Below are 24,013 nucleotides of genomic sequence, written 5' to 3'. Positions count from 1 at the left end.
TCTTTATACAACATCTAACACTATTTTATTCAAAAATATAGGTTTACCATTATTTCTTTCACAAATATTTTTACATATATAAGTGTTTTTGTTCTTTTGTGAAAACCATGCTTTTAACAAAATCATTATGTGTCTTCAAGGATTTATTTAATATAAATTCTTAGACATGGACTTGCTGACTCAGAACTTATACTGAGTGTCATTTTTTGAAAAATTTGTTATCTTAATTTCCATAAATTCCAAGTTAGTATTTCTCTACAAGTTTGGTTTATCTTTCTTTCCAGTGCTTTTTTTGTTTTCCAGTGCATAAATAACTTAGAAGTTGTTATTTTATTTTATTAGGGTCACCGTTGTGGACCAAAGAAAAGCTTGAACCAATAACACTTCGAAATGGCCAGTCTTTGGTCCTTCCCTGCAGACCACCAATTGGGTTACCACCACCCATAATATTCTGGATGGATAATTGTAAGTTTTAAAAATATGAACTTTCTTCAAGAGTCTTATGATTATTGGCTATCCCAATCAATGATTACCTCCTGTGATTCATAAGATGTTTATAAATTTTTTTAGAGATGCTCAGGAAAACATCACATATCATTTCAGTCATTTGCTCTGTTTTATTGAACACCTACTATGTACCTATTTATCTTGATTCATAGACCTAACATTCCAGGTTCTTATGCAAAATTATTCTTTATAGCATTGGATTTTACTGCCATCACCAGTCACATACACAGCTGGGCATTGTTTTTGTTTTAGCTCAGCCTCCTCACTCGTTCTAGAGCTATTTCTCCACTCTTCTCTAGTAGCATATTGGGCACCTACCGATCTGAGGAGTTCATCTTTCAATGTCCTATCTTTTTGCCTTTTCATACTGTTGATGGGGTTCTCAAGGCAAGAATACTGAAGCAGTTTGCCATTCCCTTCTCCAGTGGACCACATTTTGTCAGAATTCTCCATGTTAGTCTTGGGTGGCCCTACACGGCATGACTCATAGTTTCATTGAATTAGACAAGGCTGTGATCCAAGTGATCAGTTTGGTTAGTTTTCTGTAATTGTGGTTTCCATCGTGTCTGCCCTCTGATGGATAAGGATAAGAGGCTTGTAGAAGCTTCCTGATGGGAGGGACTGGCTGTGGGGGAATCTGGGTCTTGTTCTAATGGGTGGGACCAAGCAAGAATCCCTTAGAAGAAATGGGGTAGCCCTCATAGTCAACAGAAGCATCCAAAATGCAGTACTTGGATGCAATCTCAAAAACAACAGAATGATCTCTGTTCATTTCCAAGGCAAACCATTCAATATCACAGTAATCCAAATCTATGCCCTGACCAGTAATGCTAAAGAAGCTGAAGTTGAACAGTCCTATGAAGACCTATAAAACCTTCTAGAACTAACACCCAAAAAAGATGTCCTTTTCATCATAGGGGACTGGAATGCAAAAGTAGGAAGTTGAGAGATACCTGGAGTAACAGGCAAGTTTGGCCTTGGATGAAGCAGGACAAAGGCTAACAGGCTTTTGCCAAGAGAATGCACTGATCATCACAAACACCCTCCTTCAATAACACAAGAGGCCACTCTACACATGGACATCACCAGATGATCAATGCCAAAATCAGGTTGATTATATTCTTTGCAGCCAAAGATGGAGAAGCTCTATACAGTCAGCAAAAACAAGACTGGGAGCTGACTGTGGCTCAGATCATGAACTCATTATTGAAAAATTCAGCCTTAAATTGAAGAAAATATGGGAAAACACTAGAACATTCAGGTATGACCTAAATCAAATCCCTTATGATTATACATTGGAAGTGACAAATAGATTGAAGGGATTAGATCTGGTAGACAGAGTGCCTGAAGAACTCTGGAAGGCGATTCATAACACTGTATGAGAAGCAGTGATTCCCAAGAAGAAGAAATACAAAAAGGCACAATGGCTGTCTGAGGAGCCCTTACAAAGAGCTGAGAAAAGAAGAGAAGCTGAAGACAAAGGAGAAAAGGAAAGATATATCCATCTGAAGAGTTCCAGAGAATAGCAAGGAGAGATAATAAAGCCTTCCTAAGTAATCAATACAAATAAATAGAGGAAAACAATAGAATGGGAAAGACTAGAGAGATCTTTAAGAAAATTAAAGATACCAAGGGAACATGTCATGTAAAGATGGGCACAATAAAGGACAGAAACAGTATGGACCTAACAGAAGCAGAAGATATTAAGAAGAGGTGGCAAGAACTATACAACAAAGATCTTAATGAGCCAGATAACCACAATGGTGTGATCACTCACCTACAGCCAAACATCCTGGAGTGCAAAGTCAAGTGAGCCTTAGGAAGCATCCTATGAATAGAGCTAGTGGAGGTGATGGAATTCCAGTTGAGCTATTTCAAGTCCTAAAAGATGATGCTGTGAAAGTGCTGCACTAAATATGCCAGCAAAATTGGAAGACTCAGCAGTGGCAACAGGACTAGAAAACGTCAGTTTTCATTCCATTCCCAACGAAAGGCAGTATCAAAGAATGTTCAAACTACTGCATAATTGCACTCATCTTACATGCTAGCAATGTAATGCTCAAACTTCCCCAAGCTGGGCTTCAACAGTACATGACCTGAGAATGTCCAGATGTTCAAACAGATTTAGAAAAGGCAGAGGAACCAGAAATCAAATTGCCACATCCATTGGATCATAGAAAAAGCTAGAGAATTCCAGAAAAACATCTACTTCTGCTTCATGGACTACCATAAAGCCTTTGACTGTGTGGATCACAACAAACTGGAAAATTTTTAAAGAGATGGAAATACCAGACCACTTTACTTGCCTCCTGAGAAATCTGTTTGCAGGTCAAGAAGGAACAGTTAGAACTGGACAAGGAACAATGGACTGGATCCAAATTGGGAAAGGAGTACATCAAGGCTGTATATTGTCACCTTGCTTATATAACTTACATGCAGAGTACATCATGAGAAATGCTGGGCTGGATGAAGCACAAGCTGACATCAAGATTGCTGGGAAAAATATCAGTAACCTCAGATATACAGATGACACCACCTCAATGGCAGAAAGCAAAGAGGAACTAAAGAGCCTCTTGATGAAAGTGAAAGAGGAGAATGAAAAAGCTGGCTTAAAACTCAAATTCAAAAAATGAAGATCATGGCTTTCGGTCTCATCACTTCATCACAAATATATGAGGAAACAATGGAAGCAGTGACAGATTTTATTCTCTTGGGCTCTGGTATCATTGCAGATGGTGACTGCACCCATGAAATTAAAAGATTGGAGAAAAAGCTATGACCAACCTAGGCAGCATATTAAAAAGTAGAGCTATTACTTTGCTGACAAAGGTCCGTATAGTCAAAGCTGTGGTTTTTCCAATAGTCATGTATGGATGTGAGAGTTGGACCATAAAGAAAGCTGAGTGCCAGAGAATTTATGCTTTTGAACTATGGTGTTGGAGAAGACTCTTGAGAGTCCCTTGAACTGCAAGGAGATCAAACCAGTGAATCCTAAAGGAAATCAGCCCTGAGTACTCATTGGAAGGACTGATGCTAAAGCTGAAACTCCAATACTTTGGCCACCTGATGCAAACAACTAACTCATTGGAAAAGACCCTGATGCTGGGAAGGATTGAAGGCAGGAGGAAAAGGGGATGACAGAGGATGAGATGGTTAGGTGGCATCACGGACTCAATGGGCATGAGTTTGAGCAAACTCTGGGAGTTGGTGATGGACAGGGGAGCTTGGCGTGCTGCAGTCCATGGGGTCACAAAGAGTTGGACACAGCTTAGTAACTGAACTGAACTACCATGTACCAGGTGCCTCTCTAAATAAACCAAAGGTCCTTCTCTCACAGAATTTATATTCTTTGCAGTGGGGATAAAAGGAAGGAGAGAAAGAAGCAGACTAAAAGTGTATTTAGAAAATATGCATCAGTTGACAGTAAGTGCTATGGACAAAAATAGGCAGAATTTTGAGCAGAAACTTACAGGAATGAAAGAGCATACAGATCTTCACTATCTGGATGGAAAGAGAAAGTCAGTAAAACCCCAAGGACAGGTGCATCCCTGGAGTGTGTAAAAGCAGCAGGGAGGCCAGTGTGGCCAGGCTGACTAACCCAAGGGTGACAGGCAGAGAAGAGGTCAGGAAAGTTCAGGGACTCAATGCATAAGACTTTGGCTTTTGCTTTCAAAGAAGTAGGGAGCCATTGAAGGAGTGGCTTCACCTGACACAGATCAGATAGTAAGCACATCACTTCGGTTCATGCCTGGAGAATAGAGAGGACAGAAAGAAGAGAAGGGCAGCCTGTTAGGAGGCCAGTGCTGTGATCTGGACAAGAGTTGATGGGAACTCTGACTTGGGTAGTAGTAGTCGAGTGGGTAAGAAATAGTCAGATTCCAAATATAATTTCAGAGTTTCTTCCAGGATTTATTGGGGTCAGGATGGAGGCATGAGAGAGCAGAATCAAAGGTAACCCCAAAGACTGACTGAACAACTGGTAAAATGCAGTTGCCCTTTCCTGAAACAGCAGAAGCCCATGGAGGAAAGGAAATAAAACTGTTCAGAATGTGTTGTGTCTTTTTATTGTTTTTGTTCTTTTATCCCCAGTAACAGCTAATATTTTTTAGTTAACTTTTTATCTTATATTGGAATATAGTTGGTTTGCAGTGTTGCGTTAGTTTCTGGTATACAGCCCAGTGACTCAGTTACACATGTACAAATTCTTTTCCCATTTAGGTTATTACAGAGTATTGAGCACAGTTCCCTGTGCTATATACAGTAGATGCTTGTTTATTATCTATTTTATATACAGAAGTAACAATAGCTACTTAGGCATTTTAATGCCCAAGCGCCTGTCGTTTGGCTAAAGACTTTACATGAGTCATCTCGTCCATTTTTTACAGCAGCCCCAGGAGGCAACTCAGATGACTTCTCTTTTTAGGTGAAAGAACTGAGGCACAGGGAAATGAAGTCATTCATTAGTCATTGTAACATCTGTCCACCCCTTCTCTAACCTTAGGGGATTGTTTGTTGCTCTGCTCGCCTACCCTTCCAAACCTCCCGTTAGCATGTTACTTTGGAGGGAGCATGTGTTTCTGCTTGGAGACTAGGAACCGGGGTTTTGAATGCAAGAAGCCTGGGAGGCATCCTTGTGAAGGTGTCCAGCAAGAGTTAGAGCTTCATGAGTCAGAAGAAAGATTCAGGGCCCTTTCCAGCCATTCGTGAATGTTAGTGCAGAGATGCTTCTTAGAGTCAGAGTCTGGAGGAAGAAGTGCAGGTGATGAAGAGCACAGCCTGGGGGCTGAGACCAGGAACCTCCTGGGGCCAAAACTTCAGGGAGCAAAGAGAAGCAGATGAGAAAGAGCAGTGGCTTCAGTAAGAAGAAAACAGAGAGGAGGTGGCCCCAGAACAAGGGGAAGAAAAAGTGCCAAGAAGACAGAATATCAGTCGTTTCAAACACTGCTGAGAGATGAGACAGCTTCCAATCTGATTGAGAAATAACTATTGAATTTGGCAACATGGGAGTCGCCGTTGTCCTTGACAGGAATCCTCTGGGTAGAATGGTGGGGAAGGTTGAAAATACTTGTGGGGAATACATTCTATTCTCAGTGACTTGATTTCCTCTGAAATCACAAGCTGTTCACATTACAGAAGATAAAATTTAGCTTTCACATTTCCTTTCCATTTTTGACTCTTATATGAGATCACTCAGAGAAAGTATCACAGAGAAGTGGAAAATATATATATATAAATGTATAAATGGACAAAAATATTTTTCATATGATTATGTAATAACTTTTACAGATTTTGAAAGCATAAGTAACAAATCACGTAGAACTGAGTGATATCTACGGTTTAGAATAACAGTATCCAAATCTCACTGCCAAAGTGAAGCCCAGGAATTGGTTTTTGCTTCTTATTCAGAAATGATGACTTTTCTGCTTAATAAAGAGATGTTTACATGTGAAGTCTCAGGATCATCTGAATACGAAACTAATTTTTTTTTTCATATTGCACTGCTGGTTATGTCATTTCCATACATTTTAGGCCGTTGACAATGCATCTGGATTTTTCAAGTGAAATTGCATCTGGGTATGAGAAAAAAATTCAGATATGTGTAGCATTCTCCTGGCAAGATGACCTTACCAAATTATTCCTATCTGCATACATTTTTTTCCCAATGCAATGCAAAGGAATTCAATGGGCAAAGTGTTCCCACCCTCATAAAATCCCATTCCCTTTCATTTGATCCCCCAACACAAATCCACAATAAAATATAGCAGGAGAAATGAAAGAAGATAAATATATCCCAATCTTTATATCTTTGTATTCATAAAATAAACATACATTATTTTTCTGAGTTATTTTTTAAAACAACTCTTTCCCTTGTTAGTGACTTCAAACCATGAATTTACAACCACCAACCAAAGCCCGATCTTGACCACGAACTTGACTCACATGGTTAACTGGCATCCTTTCAAAGTCTGTCTCCAGATTTCCCTGCCTTCTCCCACCCAAGGGAGCTGCAGGCTTTTACCCATCATTTTGCATTTCATGATGATTGGGTAGGGTACCTGCTGCTGGAGGAACATAGCTGCTTGACTCAGGCTGAGAAATCCTCCTCCCAGGAGATGTTAACACTTGGCCGGAGGCAACTGAGAGGTGCGATTTTTCCTAGTCCTCTCACTTCAGAGCTGAAGCACTCTCCCAGTGAACTGAGTCAGAAGCCTCAGGAGGCATGCTAGCCAGCCAAGTGTAAGTTCACACATAGATCAGTGGTCCCACTTCCCTGAGTCCTTCATCTCCTTAGAAAATCACCCCTACTTTCTTAAGGCTAGACATTTCCTTGGACCTGAGGGGAAGTCTGTTGTTAAACGTGAAACTGGGAAGTCCCAGTGCTGCTTGAAACTCATTTAATTACAGAGATTCTATGAGGGACCAGGTGCATTTTCAGGGCTACAATAGTAGCCCAAGCAGATGACAGTCTCTGCCCTTCTGGATCTTAAATTCTAGGTCAGGGAGATGGGCCATGAGCCATACACACGACAGGTAAAACTCACTGTATGTTAGAAGGTAATTGGTAACACAGAAAAGAAAAAATAGAGGAGGTGAGGGAGGTTGGGTATGGGGGGCCTCTGAGGGGCACATCTGCATCATTAAATCAATATTTCACCCTGCTGTTAATTGCCTGTTTGTTGCCTGATTCTCCAGTTAGATCTCTATCCTGGACTCAGACAAGGCAGGGACCTTGGTCCGTCTGACACTTTGTCCAGGGCCTAGGTCATCACCATTAGGTGCTCTCACAGTACTGTCTGACTGTGTATGTAGACGCAACCCAAGTTAACATCCTTATAAGCTTCCATAATGCATTTTCTGAGATATGCGTGTATCTGTGATTAACACTCATTCAGTTCAGTTCAGTTGTTCAGACGTGTCCGACTCCTTGCGACCCCATGGTCTGCAGCGCGCCAGGTCTCCCTGCCCATCACCAACTCACAGAGTTTACCCAAATTCATGTCCATTGAGTCGGTGATGCCATTCAACCACCTCATCCTCTGTCATCACCTTCTCCTCCTACCTTCAATCTTTCCCAGCATCAGGGTCTTTTCCAGTGAGTCAGTTCTTCGCATCAGGTGACCAAAGTATTGGAGTTTCAGCTTCAACATCAGTCCTTCCAATGAACACCCAGGACTGATCTCCTTTAGGATGGACTGGTTGGATCTCCTTGCAGTCCAAGGGACTCTCAAGAGTCTTCTCCAACACCCCAGTTCAAAAGCATCAATTCTTCGGCACTCAGCTTTCTTTTTAGTCCAACTCTCACATCCAAGTGTGACTACTGAAAAAACCATAGCTTTGACTAGACAGACCTTTGTTGACAAAGTGATGTCTCTGCTTTTTAATATGCTGTCTAGTTTGGTCATAACTTCCCTTCCAGGGAGTAAGTGTCTTTTAATTTTATGGCTGCAGTCACCATCTGCAGCCATGGACCTGCAGATTTTTTTGGAGCCCAAAAAAATAAAGTCTGCCACTGTTTCCACTGTTTCCCCATCTATTTGCCATGAAGTGATGGGACCAGAGGCCATGATCATAGTTTTCTGAATGTTGAGTTTTAAGCCAACTTTTTCACTCCCCTCTTTCACTTTCATCAAGAGGCTCTTTAGTTCTTTTTCACTTTCTGCCATAAGAGTGGTGTCATCTGCATATCTGAGGTTATTGATCTTTCTCCTGGCAATTGTGATTCCAGCTTGTGCTTCATCCAGCCCAGAGTTTCTCATGATGTACTCTGCATATAAGTTAAATAAGCAGGGTGACAATATACAGCCTTGATGTACTCCTTTTCCTATTTGGAACCAGTCTGTTGTTCCATGTCCAGTTCTAACTGTTGCTTCCTGACCTGCATACAAATTTCTCAAGAGGCAGGCCAGGTGGTCTGGTACTTAGGGATTAACTTAAATGTTAGGAAAAGTCACACAAACTCTTTCCATAAACATTTTTTGGTTTACGCTTGTTTTCTAAAACCCTTCACTGGGCAACTTTAATCTCACCTCTGCCCCCACTCTAGAGAAGTTAGGGTCTGGCAGGTACAGTTGGAATTTTAATACATATGTCTTTTCTTTTTTCAATTATTTGCTTTTACTCAAAAGAGCTTTATAGAGGAAAAAAATACATGCAAGTGAAGTTCACAGGACTATTTATTAGTAGATACAGTTGTCTTGCTAATTTGGAAAGTGGCCCCTTTGTGATGGAATGATCTAGATATCTCTCTGCCATTCTCCAGCCTTTCAAAGACTTCCACAGAGTGAGAGAGTTTCCCAAGGTCTGAATGGAGACCTTTACTTTTCCAATGTGCTCCCGGAGGACACCCGGGAAGACTACATCTGTTACGCCAGGTTTAATCACACTCAAACCATACAGCAGAAGCAACCAATTTCTGTTAAGGTGATTTCAGGTAAGAGTTCAATTTCCAGAAACTCTCTTGCAATGATGTTTACAAATGTGTGCAAGTATGTCAATTATTAAATACCACTCACTTTGAAGTAAACAGATTCATTGATCAGGGATGTACCTGTGAATAGTCATGAAAGTGTTGGCATGTGTATTATAGGAAGCTTGCCTACTTTACTCTATTTTACAGTTTTTACTGTTATTACCATTATTGTTTCTATGATAACTTCCTGAATCTACTGGTTTGGCCAAAACATTAGTAAGATGTTACAGAAAAGCCTGAATGAACTTTTTGGCCAACCCAGTTCTTAGTGTTCTGAGCACTTGCTTGTGGTTTATGCTCCACAAGACCATTAACTGGGTGTCCTGAAGCTTCGGTTATATGCTCGTATCTTACTGGTTGGGGGTGGCTCAGTGAATTAATGAAATAGTCATGTACAATGTAAAGTACTGTTTTTACTAGGTTGGGATGGCACTTGCTCAGCATAGTGGTTTATGTTTTGTTGCCCAGTACTTTTTTTTTTTTTACAATTCTCTCTCCTCTTCTTTTTGCATTCTTCATAATATTCTGTTTATTTCAGTGGATGAATTGAATGACACTATAGCTGCTAATTTGAGTGACACTGAGTTTTATGGTGGTGAGTTTTGGTGATTGATTGTAACTGGTATTTCTTCTTCATTGTAGAATTTAGTTCACTAACTTCACCTCCATGGCTGTTTAACCTTATTTCTTTACGAAATTCCTAGTTACATGTTTAATACCACTAGAATCAATGTATGTTTCATATAAATTTAGCTTTGAGCTCTCAAACATGTCATTAAAACATGTTCCATGTTGTATGTGTAATAACAAAAGTTACTATAACTGTTTTCATGTAAAGAATCATCCCACAAAATTTGAAAAAAAATCTTTCATATATGTTCAGAATTACATTTTTCATTTTTTGTCTGGCTCATAAGCTTTTCTCGTAGATTAATAAGAATTGGCAAGGTACATTAACCTGCTAAAATACTAACATCAAAGTCTTAATAACCTTTAGCAAGTAACATTAACCAGATTTTGAGAGGAAAGCATTGTATTCCGTCTGTTTTCACATGACCTTATCAATGTCATATAATTAGAAATAGTATTTCTCTTAGTTTAGTTTAAAATCAAGACACTATCTTCAGGGGAAATAATCTTTTAAAAATGGATTTAACATCATTCTTTTAAAGGGAAAAGAATTTTATTTCCTTAAGGGAAACATGGATCTCAAATATAGAGTCTATGAATGAAAATTATGGGTTCTGAATATGGGGTCCTCTTAAATTATCCATAAGCTCAAATTTCTGCTGTACTAATTTTTTACCCTTGAGATATGAAGTAAAAATCACTAAGGTACTATCAGTGGCCAGAGTAACATACTTTAGAGTAGAGTAACTCCTGCCTTACTTTTATTTTATTTTTACCTTATTTCATGTTATTTTATTTTATATTAAAATACTCCTGAAAAATATGGAGCTCGAAATCACTTTCAAAGTGATATTTCAAAGGAGTAAGGGTTCCTCCACCATCTCTAAAATCTAAGGAAAACTCTAATTTGTCTTCAGTAGTACCTTTTCTGGTGTTCAGCTTTTTCTTCTGAGAAGTGAGGATAATTTATATATTACCTTTTCAGTTTTTATGAGCATCAAGTAGATAACACATTAAAGTGTTGCACACTCTTAAAGTGCTCTTAGAACCTCAAGATGGTAGGATTTCTACTTTAAGTTCTTCTGAGATGCCACCAGAGGATAAGGACACATTTAGGCCAGGTCTCCATAGGTTTTTTCTTCATGAAACATGAAGGTAGGCTCTCTTTCTTTCTCTCTCTCTCTATATATATATCCCTCCCTGAGATCTCTGACTTGAGCCCTCTTTATTTTTTCATTGGTGAAACCAATTTTAATTTCTTTAACTTCACCCATAATCTGTGGCACACATTTGCCAGACCTCTGCCAGTCACTTTCTAGTTTTGTTTTGTTTTCTGTAAACCTCACAATTTGGGTATCTTGATATATTAGATGTCCACCATGATTTATCTTCATGATTAATCAATGGAATTGACTATAATGTTGTCCCTAGGATAAACCAAAAGACCTTGTCCATTGTCATAGCTTTCAGAAAAACCTAACATCTTCCAGAAAATAGACAGCTCATTTTCCCTTTGACCTGAGTACTCATCTTGAGTGATGGATAATTTGATAACATAATTTTCCTCTCTATGTCTACATTTTGAAACTTTACCAACCCACCAAAAATACATAGAACCCTAACCCAAATTAGGAAAATATATAATGGAAAATAGTCCTCATTATTAGTGCTTATGCAACCAAAGTAGTTTCTACTTCTGGCCAACTGAGTGAGTGATGGCTATTTATAAGGCAAGGAGTATGTATGTGTTTGTTTAACAAATTTCACAATCAATGGTAAATGGATTTGAAAAGGGATTAGATTTTTAGACAGTGAACTGCTCTTCTAGAAATCCATATTCTTACTTTGAATGCATATTGATCTTCTTGTTTGCAGCTAAATCACATAGACAGAGGCCACCAGCATTTTTAACTCCAGACGGCAATACAAGTCGCAAAGAGGAATTAAGAGGAAATGTCCTTTCCCTTGAGTGCATTGCAGAAGGGCTGTGAGTTAACACTGTCTGTTTTGATGTCCATTTCTTATATAAACATAGTAGATGGGTAGAGAGACATTAATATTATATCATAGCAGGAATCATTGATAGAGACTCAATTAAGCAATCAAGAAAAATGTGATGATTACTTCCAAAACGGGCCATGTGTTATTTCGTATAATAAAAATATTTTGTTAATGGAAATGTTCCTTTAGAAATGTGTCAGTAATCACCTTATGATTGTTATAATTGTAATTAAGCTTATTATTTTGCTACTGTTGTCTAACAGATCATCTCAAAACTTAGAGGCTTACAACCAATAGCTGTTTGTCATTGATGATTTGTCTACAAGTATGCAGAGAAGTTGTGCCTTAACAGGGCTGGATCTGACTGATTTCGTTTGAGCCTGCTTATGCATCTTCTGAGCAGCTCAGCTGTGGGTTCATAGCTCTGGGTCTCCTGGCTGTTAGTAGGGCAGTGGAAATCTTGGTCATGAATTTTTCACATCCTTCCAGGTAATTGAGCTCTGGCTTATAGTCCTAACAGCAGAAGCTATTCAGCCTCTTAGAGCTTAGCCTTGACACTGGCATGCTGTCCCATCCTCTACCTCCTAGCGCTGGTCACCAGACCAGCTTCTTTGCAGCTGTCTCATCTATGTGTATGCTTAGTTACCCAGTCGTGTCCAACTCTTTGTGACCCATGGACTTTAGCCTGCCAGGCTCCTCTGTCCATGGGAATTCTCTAGGCAAGAATCCTGGAGTGGGTTGCCACACCCTTCTCTAGGAGATCTTCCCAACCCAGGGCTCAAACCCAAGTCTCCCACATTGTAAGTGGATTCTTTACCATCTTAGCCGCCAGGGAAGCCCTGTCTCATCTATGCACACTTCAAAACTGATACCACCCCCAGAACCCATGTGCCCTTGAGAAGAGTCCCAGGGAAGCCTCAGCTCAGCTGCAGGAACAGCTGTTATGTTAGGAAAACGCTGGAGGCAAGCTTCTGAATACTTTCCTCTCATGCCTGGCATAGAGTAAATACCATTGATAAGGCACATTTGCTGGAACATTGACTGGACTCTCAGAAACACGTCGTGTTGTGTTGTGATCTGTGCTGTCCTTGACCTGGTGACTCAGAGTATCACATTCCTTCCTAGAAGCCCAGAATCGGCCTCCAGGAAAAATTTTATTAATACCACTAGAGACACATGGAGGCCCCTGCTGGCCCTGTCAGGAAATAAGACTACTCATGACTCAGTTCATCAAGTGTATCTGTTCAGTTATTTTTATTCAAGTAAACAAACAAAAACAATTCTACAACCCATTATTCCCACTAGTATTTCTAATGATAAATATTGTGTTCTTCCTGAGGGCCTGGACCATTCTTTTTTTTTTATCTTCCCAACACACAACTTAATGCTTGACCTGTAGTTTGTGTTTGTGTGTGCGTGCTCAGTCGTGTCCAGCTCTGTGACCTCACGAACTGCAGCCCACCAGGCTCCTCTGTCCATGGTGATTCTCCAGGCAAGAATACTGGAGTGGGTTGCCATGCCCTGCTCCAGGGGATATATAGTTCAGTGCTTAGTAAATATACTGAATGGATTTTTATTTTACCCTCAGGAAAACCTTCTCAGGTCACCAGGTCAAAACAAGCATTATTGTCTCCATTAAGGCAGTGGAGGAAACTGAGGCCCCAAAAGGCCAGAGATCCAAAATCAGAGCGCAGTTTAGGAGCAGGGCTGGGATTTTGAAGCAGATCTTTTTAACTCTAAGCCTAAATCTTCACTTTTCATCTGTCTCTGTAGTTCATGATTTAATAAGAAATATAGGTGAGAAATGGTTTAAGTAACATGTGAGTTGGGCCTACCTCTATCAATTGATATAATGTTTTAAAATATCACTAATAATGAAATTAAAATAACAGCACGATTCCTCTAATCACTTCATTCACATCATCAGATAGCCTGTTATAAGATAGGGAGATTCTTCCATTTGGTATGGAAATATGTATAGAAGTTTATGGGCACAAAATCTAACCTTTTTAAAGTTAGCTTTTCTCTAACCTTTCTTCTTTCTCTAACCTTTCTCTAACCTTTTTAAGTCTGGCTGATTAAAAAATTGTAACTTGAAGGACTGCCCTGGCAGGCTAGTGGCTAAGAGTGCAGGGGGTTTGGGTTCAGGGAGCTAAGATCCTATATGGCTTATGACCAAAAAAACAAAACATAAAAACAGAAGAAATATTAGAACAAAAATTCAATGAAGACTTTAAAAATGGCCCACATTAAAAAAAAAAAAAAGTTTTTTAGAAAATTGTAACTCAGTGTCATTAATTTCATGGTCATTCTTTTGATTGATATAGTCCGGTCATGCAAAATTTTCCAAGAGTGTCTCCTTGGTCAGCTTTGAAGGTAATAATCAGGTCCCTTCAGTCAAGTAAGTTTCACTGCCATTCTCAACAGATCCCTGAAGTCAGAGTTCACAGCGTGCCTTCACTTAGCACAGTTCTGCTTGTGTGAAAATGGTAACTTACAGACTGAAATGTAAGGTTTTGAGCATTGATTAATAGAAGTGGGGTGCTACTTAAAATATTTAACTGTTCCTCATGATCTTTATGTTTGTGACAAACTTTCATGAAAATTCACCTTCAAAAACAGGTGAATTTTTTTTCGTGATTCTATTTTCTGTTTATCTTATCAGGCCTACCCCAATTATTTACTGGATAAAAGAAGATGGAACACTCCCCATCAACCGGACATTTTATAGGAACTTTAAGAAAACTCTGCAAATCGTTCAGGTTACAGAAGCAGACTCTGGAAATTACCAGTGTATAGCAAAAAATGCATTAGGAGCCATCCATCATACCATTTCCGTCACAGTTAAAGGTATATCATTGTCTAAAATACATGCTTCTTGCCTCCATGAGAAGCCCTGAATCTTTCATTAAATGCCTTTAATTATATTCTTCAATAATAATAATGTAAATTTATATCAATTCTCATGGTACCTTGAATCTCTTCTCATTGCCATTTATGGGGCATCTAAATCAGGTTAAAAATTTGTTCCCTCGATCTTCCTTGCAGAGGATTCCAGTTAATAAGTATTGAAAGAATGAAGGAAATAGAAAATCACCATTAGAATTCCACAGTTGTAACTGCTATAGGCAAGAGCCAATGATGAATGCTAAAATTACTGGATGCTCCCTTGCCTCTTCAGAGCAGTCCCTCAAAGTGATCTGAGAGTCCTGTCTCCTGGGCTTACATTGTAATAAAATATATCTCTCAAAAATAAATAAATAAAATGATAAAATTACTGGGTCAAACTTTAAAGAGAAACAGGTTGTTTGCATAGCCTCAAAGTGTTTTTTCTCCTCTTACCCACCCACATCCAGATTAATTACTGAAGTAGGTTTAATATATGTCCACAGGTTCTTCACTCCTCATCCTTTAAGGAGATAGAGCTTAATTGCCCTCCCCTTAAGAAGGGCTGAAGTTACCTGCTTCTAATGAATAGAATATGGAAAGCAGAAAAATAGTAACTTTACAGTGAAGAGAGCTGGCAGACATCACTCTAACCAAGTGATCAAGGTTCATATAACCAGTAATAAGCCATGTCAATATCATGTGCTCCCAGATTTAATGCAATTAGAAGGTTCCATCACCCAAAACCTCAGTTGAATCATGAAAAATCATCAGGAAAAACTCTAGTGAAAATAGGTGTACCAAATATAGTGGTTGCCAGTGGGGAGAGGGAAGGAGGGAGGGCAGTAAAGAAGTAGGAGATTAAGAGGTGCAAACTATGATTTTTAAAATAAGCTACAAGGAACTATTGTACAACACAGGTAATGTAACCAGTATTTGATAATAACTGTAAATGGAATATAATCTTTTTTTAAAAAGAAGTAATTATGATGATACTAATGATGGTGTTTGGATGGTGATTATAATCTAGCAATTCAGGAATTCTTCACTCAGAGGTCACTAAATTTGACCTTAGGTGGAAAAGCTTTTGTTTCTCTTAAAACCTTCCTATTGATCTGTATGAGAATTCAATAGTCGCTGGTATAAACATTCTCTAGGAATGAGGGTGTGTTGGAATGTTTCACAAAATATTTTGGTTACAGATAAGAAATGGAGAATGTGCCTTAGGAAAAATATGAAGATTAATCAATTTAGTAAGCTTGATTTATCCCTGAAAGAATTCAATTGACTAGTTCTCCTTTCTAAGTCTGGAAAGAAGTTCAAAGAAAAACTGCTTTATGAAATAAAAAAGAGATGATAGAAAATTTATTTATAGAGTTGGGGAAGTAATTAATATTGATAACACTGATAACAGCTAACACACATATAATTACGTTTCTCCATTTCTGTCCTGATAATGATATAATGAGGATATTGTTCCTTGTTATAAAAAATGAAAAGCTCTTAATTAAAAAAAAAAAAAGATGTCCTACAAAATAACTTACTAGTCATCTTTAAAAGTCTCAGGTTCATGAAAAAACAAAGAAAGACCAAGAAACTTTCAGATCAGAGGAAACTAAGTAAGAAGATGTAACAATTAAATGCAATGTGATGTCCAGGACAGGGTCCTGGAACAGAAATAAGACAGTGGAAAAACTGGGGAAAGCCTAGTATAGTGTGTAGTTGAGTCAATGGTATTGTAGCAATGTTAATTTCTTGTTTTGGTGTCTGTACTGTGGTTTTGTAAGAAGTTAACATTAGAGAAAGCTGGTGAAGGACTTACAGGAACACTCTATACTAACTTGGCAGCGCTTCAAAAACTGGAAAGCTTTAAAAATTGCTTACTAATTTTATAACTGTATGTATTCTACAGGGCTTAGAATTTAAATTCCTGTTTCATATCCCTATCTGTACCTCTAAATTGCTGTACAACTTTAGAGAAATCTGTTACCTCTTTGATATCCGATCCATACAGTGTAGAACAAGACAATGATATTTGAATCAAAAGGCTCTTGAAATGATACATAGATGTCAGTGAGTCTCTTTAAACATTCTTTTGAAAATCTGAAGTGTTCTTTGAAGTATCACTTAGAAGTCTGTTCAGGCTAAAAAAAATGAAATTAACAAATGGTTTGCAACATACTTATTTTTATCATTAAGATGGTTCAGTGTACTAAATTTCCTAGAATAACTTACTTGACTCAATTTTGTGGGGTTTTCTCCTTTCCTCATAAAGCGGCTCCATACTGGATCATAGCACCCCAAAATCTGGTGCTGTCCCCTGAAGAGGATGGAGCCCTCATCTGCAGAGCGAGTGGCAACCCGAAACCCAGAATTAGCTGGTTATCAAATGGAGTCCCAATAGAAAGTAAGTTTCCTTGACTGGCTCCAGTCGCAGTGTGTTTTTAGAGCATAGTGATTTCTCCACAGGAGAAAAATGATGATAAAGTAACTTGACTTAAGGAAGGAAGCCATATATAAGTTACACGGAAGCACCAGATTACCTTTAGATTTTAATTTTTTTTCTTTAGGTATAATTTATTATGACTGAGTTGTTATGCTATTAATAGAACAGTATGCACTGACTGGAACCTTAAAATTGTTCTTGTTTTTTGTGTGAATCGTAGGAACAATGACAGGGTGAGAAATAAACACCACTGGAAAGTTCACATTATCTTCTTTGTTCAAAATGTCAAGTGATGTGTGGAAACATCACAGGAGTTGGAGGAGGTGGTAGGGAGGCTAGGAATAGAGACAGTGGATATACAATAAGAAATACGGCTGTCTTAATTTAAAGAGGTTTTAAATTATTAGGCCCATTCCTAATAGAGCTCACATGTTCCCAAGTTCTCCAGTCTTGAGAGGTCACTGTTGCATTTAATACCCAAAGAAGAACCCATCTTCTGACCTCAGTCGTATGCTGGATGTTCTGTCTTTGACCCATCTTCTCTCCCCAAGTTTTACTGAGATCATCCTTGAGCAATGTTTACGTGATCTTAGCTGCCAAGTATCACCTCTTCTGCCACCTCCCCTGGACCACTCCAGCTCTCAGCCAGCTTCCCCAGGCTGCCACCCTGCTGCCTAGAACAGTCCCCCAGAGTGTAGCCATAGGCTGTCCGTCTATCTTCTAAATCATAGCAAAGACCAGTTTTACAGAACTTGATTAGAAGCTTGAGTCTCATAGAAGGGCATTATAGCAAAGAAAAAAATTAAAATGGATATTGCATCTCCCTCCGCTTGGATTCCTAAGCCATGGCCATCCACAGAGAGCCCACTGCCTCTCCATTTTCTTGATTCCATCTACCACCAGCTGCTATTGACAGGAGAATCTTTGGACATTTTCCCCTTCTTAGAGAGAGAGAGAAAAAAAATTGGTTTCTGTTTAAAACCCTGCATCAGGTTCACCCTCCCCATCAGTAGCATAATAATCTGTAAAGACATTCAGTAAAGACAACCTTCAGAATTACGATATAGAGCAGCTTGGCTCGAGACCCCATGGACTACACAGTCCATACATATATTATGCAGTCCATGGAATTCTCCAGGCCAGAATACTGGAGTGGGTGGCCTTTCCCTTCTCCAGGGGCTCTTCCCAACCCAGGGATCGAACCCAGGTCTCCCGCATTGCAGGCGAATTCTTTACCAGCTGAGCCACAAGGGAAGCCCAAGAATACTGGAATGGGTAGCCTATCCCTTCTCCAGCAGATCTTCCCGACCCAGGAATCCAACCGGGGTCTCATGTATTTCTGGCAGATTCTTTACCAACTGAGCTATCAGGGAAGCCCTTCATTGCCTCCAAGCCAGAATCAAAAATTGGTTCTACTCTCCCATACCCAAAAGATCCATTAAACTGGCTTTCCTGAAATAGTCTTTGCCCTAAGATGACTCTGAAAAATACTGGCAGATTTTAAACAGCCCAAGTTCCTGATGATTCTCACCATCAAGGTCTTAGTACTCCAGGCCTGGGTAGAGTGAGAGACCCGCTTCTGTGAGTGTTTACTAGTAGTTTGTCACACAACACAGTCCTTATCAGATGCTCAGAATCAGACAGCCTGTGTTTATTGTAAAAGGAAATATGTTCCTTTTACAGATTTACAGATACAGGGAGAACACAGATACTAAGGAGTCCAGCAAAATGGGCTTGGATATTTCTACTCCTAATTGTAACTAGTATCAGAATCAGGAAATACTGCAGAATATTTTGTGGTTGTGCATTGGGAAGCTGTTGCCACTGTCAGGGACATATGAGTGAAAACTGCAAAGTGGAAGGAAACCCAGAACTAAAAAGAAAGTTTTCTGGTAGGAATGTATTCAGAACAGCAATAAGGGATGGAGCATGCTCAGCGTTGTTGGTACCAAGTTTCGTAGCTCAGAGATTCTGTGCCAATTTATGGAAGGTTAAATGTACCCCTGAGATCTGGCCTCAGTGAAACTGACAAGTGGGAGGGGATATCCATCATTTCACAGTGGGGAAGCTGGGGAGCCAGGGAATGTTGAAAAGATAAATCCTTAAGCTCAGCAGCCAGAATGCAATCAGAAGCAGGGGGAAATTGAGATGTAGGTGGATCAGTGACACAGGGATGAGGGGAGATAAAATAAGGAAGCTGATCTTTCCTTCTGGTTCTCTCAGCTTGTGATCCTTCCAAACAAGGCATAGGTGGTGCCTCTCAGGGGACCTATAACTCCAGCTGTATTGGGAGTTTTGCACTATTTGGGTATAACATAAATAAGACTGAAGGGTGTAATGTCCAGCACAGGGAATATAGCCAGTATTTTGTAACTTTATTTGGAGTATAATCTATTATATTGAATCACTGTGTTGTACACCTGAAATTAATATAATATTGTAAGTCAACTAGACTTCAGTTTTTAAAATGAGCTTTGAAGTTGCATTCATAGACATTCCCCTTTAAATGAACTATTTAGGGGAAGGATCAACTATGAAAGCTTGGCACTTGGGGGATGGAGTGTAGGTCCCTGGAGACGAGTGGAACCTGTCTGCTGTAACCCCAGATCATCTGATTGGGTCCAGAGCAGAAAGAGTTAGAACAGAATCTCTCAAATTAGGTTCAAAACCAGTTCATTTCGTCCATCCCCGAAGTATGTCTTAAGAGGCTCAGCAGAGCTGGGATCAGAGATGACGATGCCTGCAGATCAAGGGCCCCTTTGCCTCTGCTGTGCCTCAGAGTGGGCACAGTGGTGGACAAGTAGGAAGAGAAAATGCCTTGCAGCCTGGCAGCAAAGCCAGGGACCCAGTGCTGGGAGCAGATGCTATCTGTTTACACCAAGGTGATGAGATGTGTATAAAGAAAGCTGAGCACCAAAGAATTGATGCATTTGAACTGTGGTGTTGGAGAAGACTCCTGAGGGTCTCTTGGACTGCAAGGAGATCCAACCAGTCCATCCTAAAGGAAATAAGTCCCAAATATTCATTGGAAGGACTGATGCTGAAGCTGAAACTCCAATACTTTGGTCACCTGATACGAAGAGCTGACCCATTGGAAAAGACCCTGATGCTGGGAAAGATTGAGGGTGGGAGAAGGGGACGATAGAGGATGAGATGGTTGGATGGTATCACCGACTTGATGGACATGAGTTTGAGTAAGTTCCAGGAGATGGTGATGGACAGGGAGGCCTGGCATGCTGCAGTCCATGGGGTCGCAAAGAGTCGGACACAACTGAGTGACTGAATTGAATTGAACTGATGAGAAGTGTCCCTGGAAGGTGTCTTCCTTCACATCTAGAGGCCAAGCTAAAATTGCATGGATTACTGTTTGTAATCTCGGAATTGAAAGCTGATGGGTTTGAGGGACCCGGTGGGGACTCACAGCTCTCTGCAGGAGGGCGTGGCGGGGGCAGTACAGTTCCCCACCCCCCCTCTCAGCCACTGGTCCATCTATAGCTTCTGGTGAATGACTTCTTGGCTAGACCCTAAATCTGTTTTTTTAATTTTTAATTAATTTTTAAAAATTTTCAATGCTCAATTTAAAAAAATTTTTTAATTGTATTCATGTATAGTTGATTTGTAATGTGTGAATTTCTGCTGTATAACAGAATGATTGAGTTATACATGTATATGCATTCTTTTTCATTTTCTTTTCTGTTACGATTTATCCCAGAATATTGAATATAGTTTCCTGTGCTCGACAGTTGGACCTTATTGTTTATCTAATCTAAATGTAATAGTTTACATCTGCTAATCCCAAATTCCCAATTCATTCCTCCGCGCTCCCCACCTGTAAGTCTGTTCCCTATGTCTGTGAGTCTTTCTGTAAATAAGTTCATTTGAGACATTGAGTCTTAAACAGCTAGTTCAAAGTGAACCCTATATGCCCCCACTTTGCACTGACCTCCCTGATCCAAGATAGGGAGTAAATGAAGAAAACTGTCCAAAAATCTGTAGAAGTTTGAGGAGCCCCCTGCCTCTCCCCTGTCCGCCCTGCTTGATAGTTTACCTGTTAATTCAGAGGCCTCTAAATAAAACTGAGGTTTGGGGACCATTCTGGAAACAAAAGACCACGGCTTGTCATCTGTAGTTTGCTGAGTTTGCAACCCACAGATGCATTCAGCAGTGATAGGGCAAGAATGAAGGATGCCAGAGAGACAGGAGAAGGCAGGAGAGAGCAAGATCTGCTACGATATATGACACAGAATCAGCATGATAAGGATTAAAGGGGGAGCCAGAATAGACCTCAAAAGTTAGCTGGGAGCACAGGCTGGCTTGCTGACACCTTCTGTCCAGGAGGTTGCAGAAACCTTGGCTGGCCCCGTTGCTGAGGGGCAGGGGCAGGAGCAACTGTGCTTCTGCAGTATCAGAGAGTGGCGTCCTGCCAGGTGCCGGACCTCCCCACCAGCTGCCCTGCGACAGAGAACGTTAGCGGAGGGCCGCGGTACCAGATACCTCCCCACTCCTGATTTGCAGACGGTCACCTAAGGACATTGTCGCTCTCTTCCCCCCACCCCGCCCCCACCTCTGTAGGTTCTGGCTGCCAAGTGCACACCAGGTCTATAAAAGGAGAAGGTGGGTCAGGACAGGAGAGGGTCAGACCTGGGTTTTGTTAGCAAACTATAGTGTTGCTGGTTTGTGACTGTGCATTAAAGACCTGGCACCTACTGTTTTACAAAACTGGAAGAATTCATTCAGAAAGAGTCAGGGCCCTAATCTCAATGTCTTTCAAAGCTCTGTTCCCCCTAGGACTGGCCAGGTTATTTTAAACTTTCCTTGAAGCAAAAAAAGAAAAAGTATTAAATATGGAATTTGCATAAAATATGTTTGAAACCACCTGCAGAAGTCAAGAACACAGCTGCAGAGGTGCTGATGCCAAAAAAGAACTCCTAATTTTTATTGTATGACCAACAGTGTCTGGGAAAGTGTGAAAATAGAACCCAGGACCAGAAAGAAAATGTCCAAGGTCAAGGCTGTGGACACCAAGATTCCTGACCGTGTCCTGGGAGAGAGTGGGAGAGCCTCTCGCTTGTAGATCTTTAATCATCCCCCTTGTGAGTTAAGGTAGATCTCTCGGATTCTTCCAAGTGGAGCGTCTGTAAGATCACACTGTTATCATGTTTAAACTCCCCTGTTCTCTAAAATGAGAAGGGGATGGAATGAAGAGAATAAGAGTAGACTGAAGGCCTCCTCCTGCCACAGTTACATATTGGAGGGAGAGATTGAAAGACAGTGATACATAGTAAGCAGGCAGAGGAACGGAGATATGGTCTAGGACTCCCCAAGATTCCACCAAGTCATGTTTTTCCTTTTTTCAAAAGAGCTTAGTGGCCATCCCTTCACAGGGGATGTAATACCTAGATGAAGAAGAAAATTCATCTCTTCATTCAGAGATTTGTTCTACATTATGCACAGATGTTCAGATTTCAGGAGATGTTTATAGAGGAGACTAACTCAGGAAATCAGAGCAGTTATTGTATATTAAATAAACCAGTAAGTCTCTAGTTTCTCATCTTTGAGATACATGTACTTCTCTCTCCTTAGTCTGTTTCATGAAGTTCTTTTTAAAATAAAACTATTCATTCAATACAAAAATATTTTAAAATTTGATAGTATGTTTTACTTGTATACTGGCACTTTTTATTTTTCTTATTTTCTAAATGTTGGAAACATTCATGGCTTTGGCCAGCCATGTCAGGAAGGGTAGAATAAAAGAAAGTATTATTGGAAGACTGTCACCCCAGTTCTGAACCTCACCTTTGGGGCTTTGTACAGTGGTGATTTCTATGCTCTTAAGTTTCTTTGCCCAGTGTGCATTTATAGCAATTGAAGTTGGTCTTTCTAGAATTAATTATTATTTCTGTGGGCAATTTGGGTTTAGATACTAGAGAGTTACTCCCACTCAGGAGCCAGGACACAGGATTCAAAGGCTTCAGATCTCTCTGCACCAGTGGTTTTATTCTTTGTCCAGTACCTGCTGAGCTCCCGTATGTCACTGTGACGGTCCCGGGTTTCCTGGTATTTCTTTAGTAAGTACTCAAGGAAAACCAAACCAGCATTTGGCTGGTAGACCAAACCCCCATGGAGAAATATCTGCTTATTTACTCTTATTACTCTTACCTAGAGGGCTTATTTGATTTCTAAATACATCACCAAAAATAAATATTTGGAGGCTGCTCCATTTAGCAGAAATAAGGCAGATACACTCAGAGGCCTCTCACGTTAAAGGGAAAAAAAACAAATTGGAAAGGGTTGATAGCAGAAAAAAAAAACAAGCTGTGGGCTACATAAAAGCTGTTCTAAATGGTGTGTGTTGTGCTTGATGAGCCCCCACTAGGGGAAGATGGTCCTACTGGCTTTGTGAGTTGAGCTGGTCTTCCATGTTCATGGCGAGGTAACTTTTTACTGTGGTTGAAAAGACACAAAACAGGTCCTACTGTCTAGCACAGGGAACTATATCTAATCTCTTGGGATAAAGCAGTATAGAAAAAATTATTTTAAAAAGAACGTATATATGTGTAAAACTGAGTCACTTGCTGTATATCGAGATTGGCACAACATTGTAAATCAACTATATATACTTGAGTTAAAAAATACACACACATAACAGAAAATTTGCCATCTTAATCATTTTTAAGAGTGTTTCAGTACTTTCACACTATTGTGAAATAGATCTCTAGAACTTTCTCATCTTGAAAAACTGGAACTCTATCCTCATTAAACACACAGTGGTGTAGCTTTTAAGAGCTCAGTGTTTTCAAGGAACTGGGAGGGACTCCCAGCCCTCCACTGCCTGGCGGGTCCACAGAAGTGCAGTCAGAATGCACGTGGAGACAACTGCTGGGTCCAAAACACTGAGAATAACTGACAGAGGAGGAGACTCCAGAGATGCTGCTCTGTCCCAACACGCTGTGCCGAGGCCGTGGAAGGACATTGCTGAGAATGTGTGAGTCAGAAAGGCCGAGATGATCCTAGACTTGGGATGCAGGACAGGGAACACAGGCCTCCCTGAGGGATGCATTCTCAGGGTACCT

The 24,013-nt window shown here is 40.1% G+C and overlaps 1 protein-coding gene across 8 annotated transcripts in view; it reads left to right on the top strand.

Annotated features, from left to right (window-relative positions):
- NRCAM (neuronal cell adhesion molecule) overlaps positions 1-24,013 on the top strand; it is a 92,316-nt gene that overhangs the window by 9,351 nt on the left and 58,952 nt on the right. For 4 of the 8 annotated variants that reach the window (XM_061165262.1, XM_061165266.1, XM_061165267.1 and 1 more), the window contains 6 exons: positions 343-465; positions 8,768-8,938; positions 9,516-9,572; positions 11,483-11,594; positions 14,274-14,458; positions 16,770-16,901. In XM_061165262.1, the coding sequence (XP_061021245.1) occupies positions 343-465; positions 8,768-8,938; positions 9,516-9,572; positions 11,483-11,594; positions 14,274-14,458; positions 16,770-16,901 (780 nt within the window). The remainder of the gene's footprint in view (positions 1-342; positions 466-8,767; positions 8,939-9,515; positions 9,573-11,482; positions 11,595-14,273; positions 14,459-16,769; positions 16,902-24,013) is intronic. The other 4 variants (XM_061165263.1, XM_061165269.1, XM_061165268.1 and 1 more) reach the window with 1 other exon arrangement.

This window comes from Dama dama, chromosome 18 (genome assembly GCF_033118175.1).
Source record: "Dama dama isolate Ldn47 chromosome 18, ASM3311817v1, whole genome shotgun sequence".
Taxonomy (NCBI): Eukaryota; Metazoa; Chordata; class Mammalia; order Artiodactyla; family Cervidae; genus Dama; species Dama dama.
The sequence above is the reverse complement of the archived record's forward strand: the minus strand, read 5'-3'. Positions and strand labels throughout refer to the sequence as shown.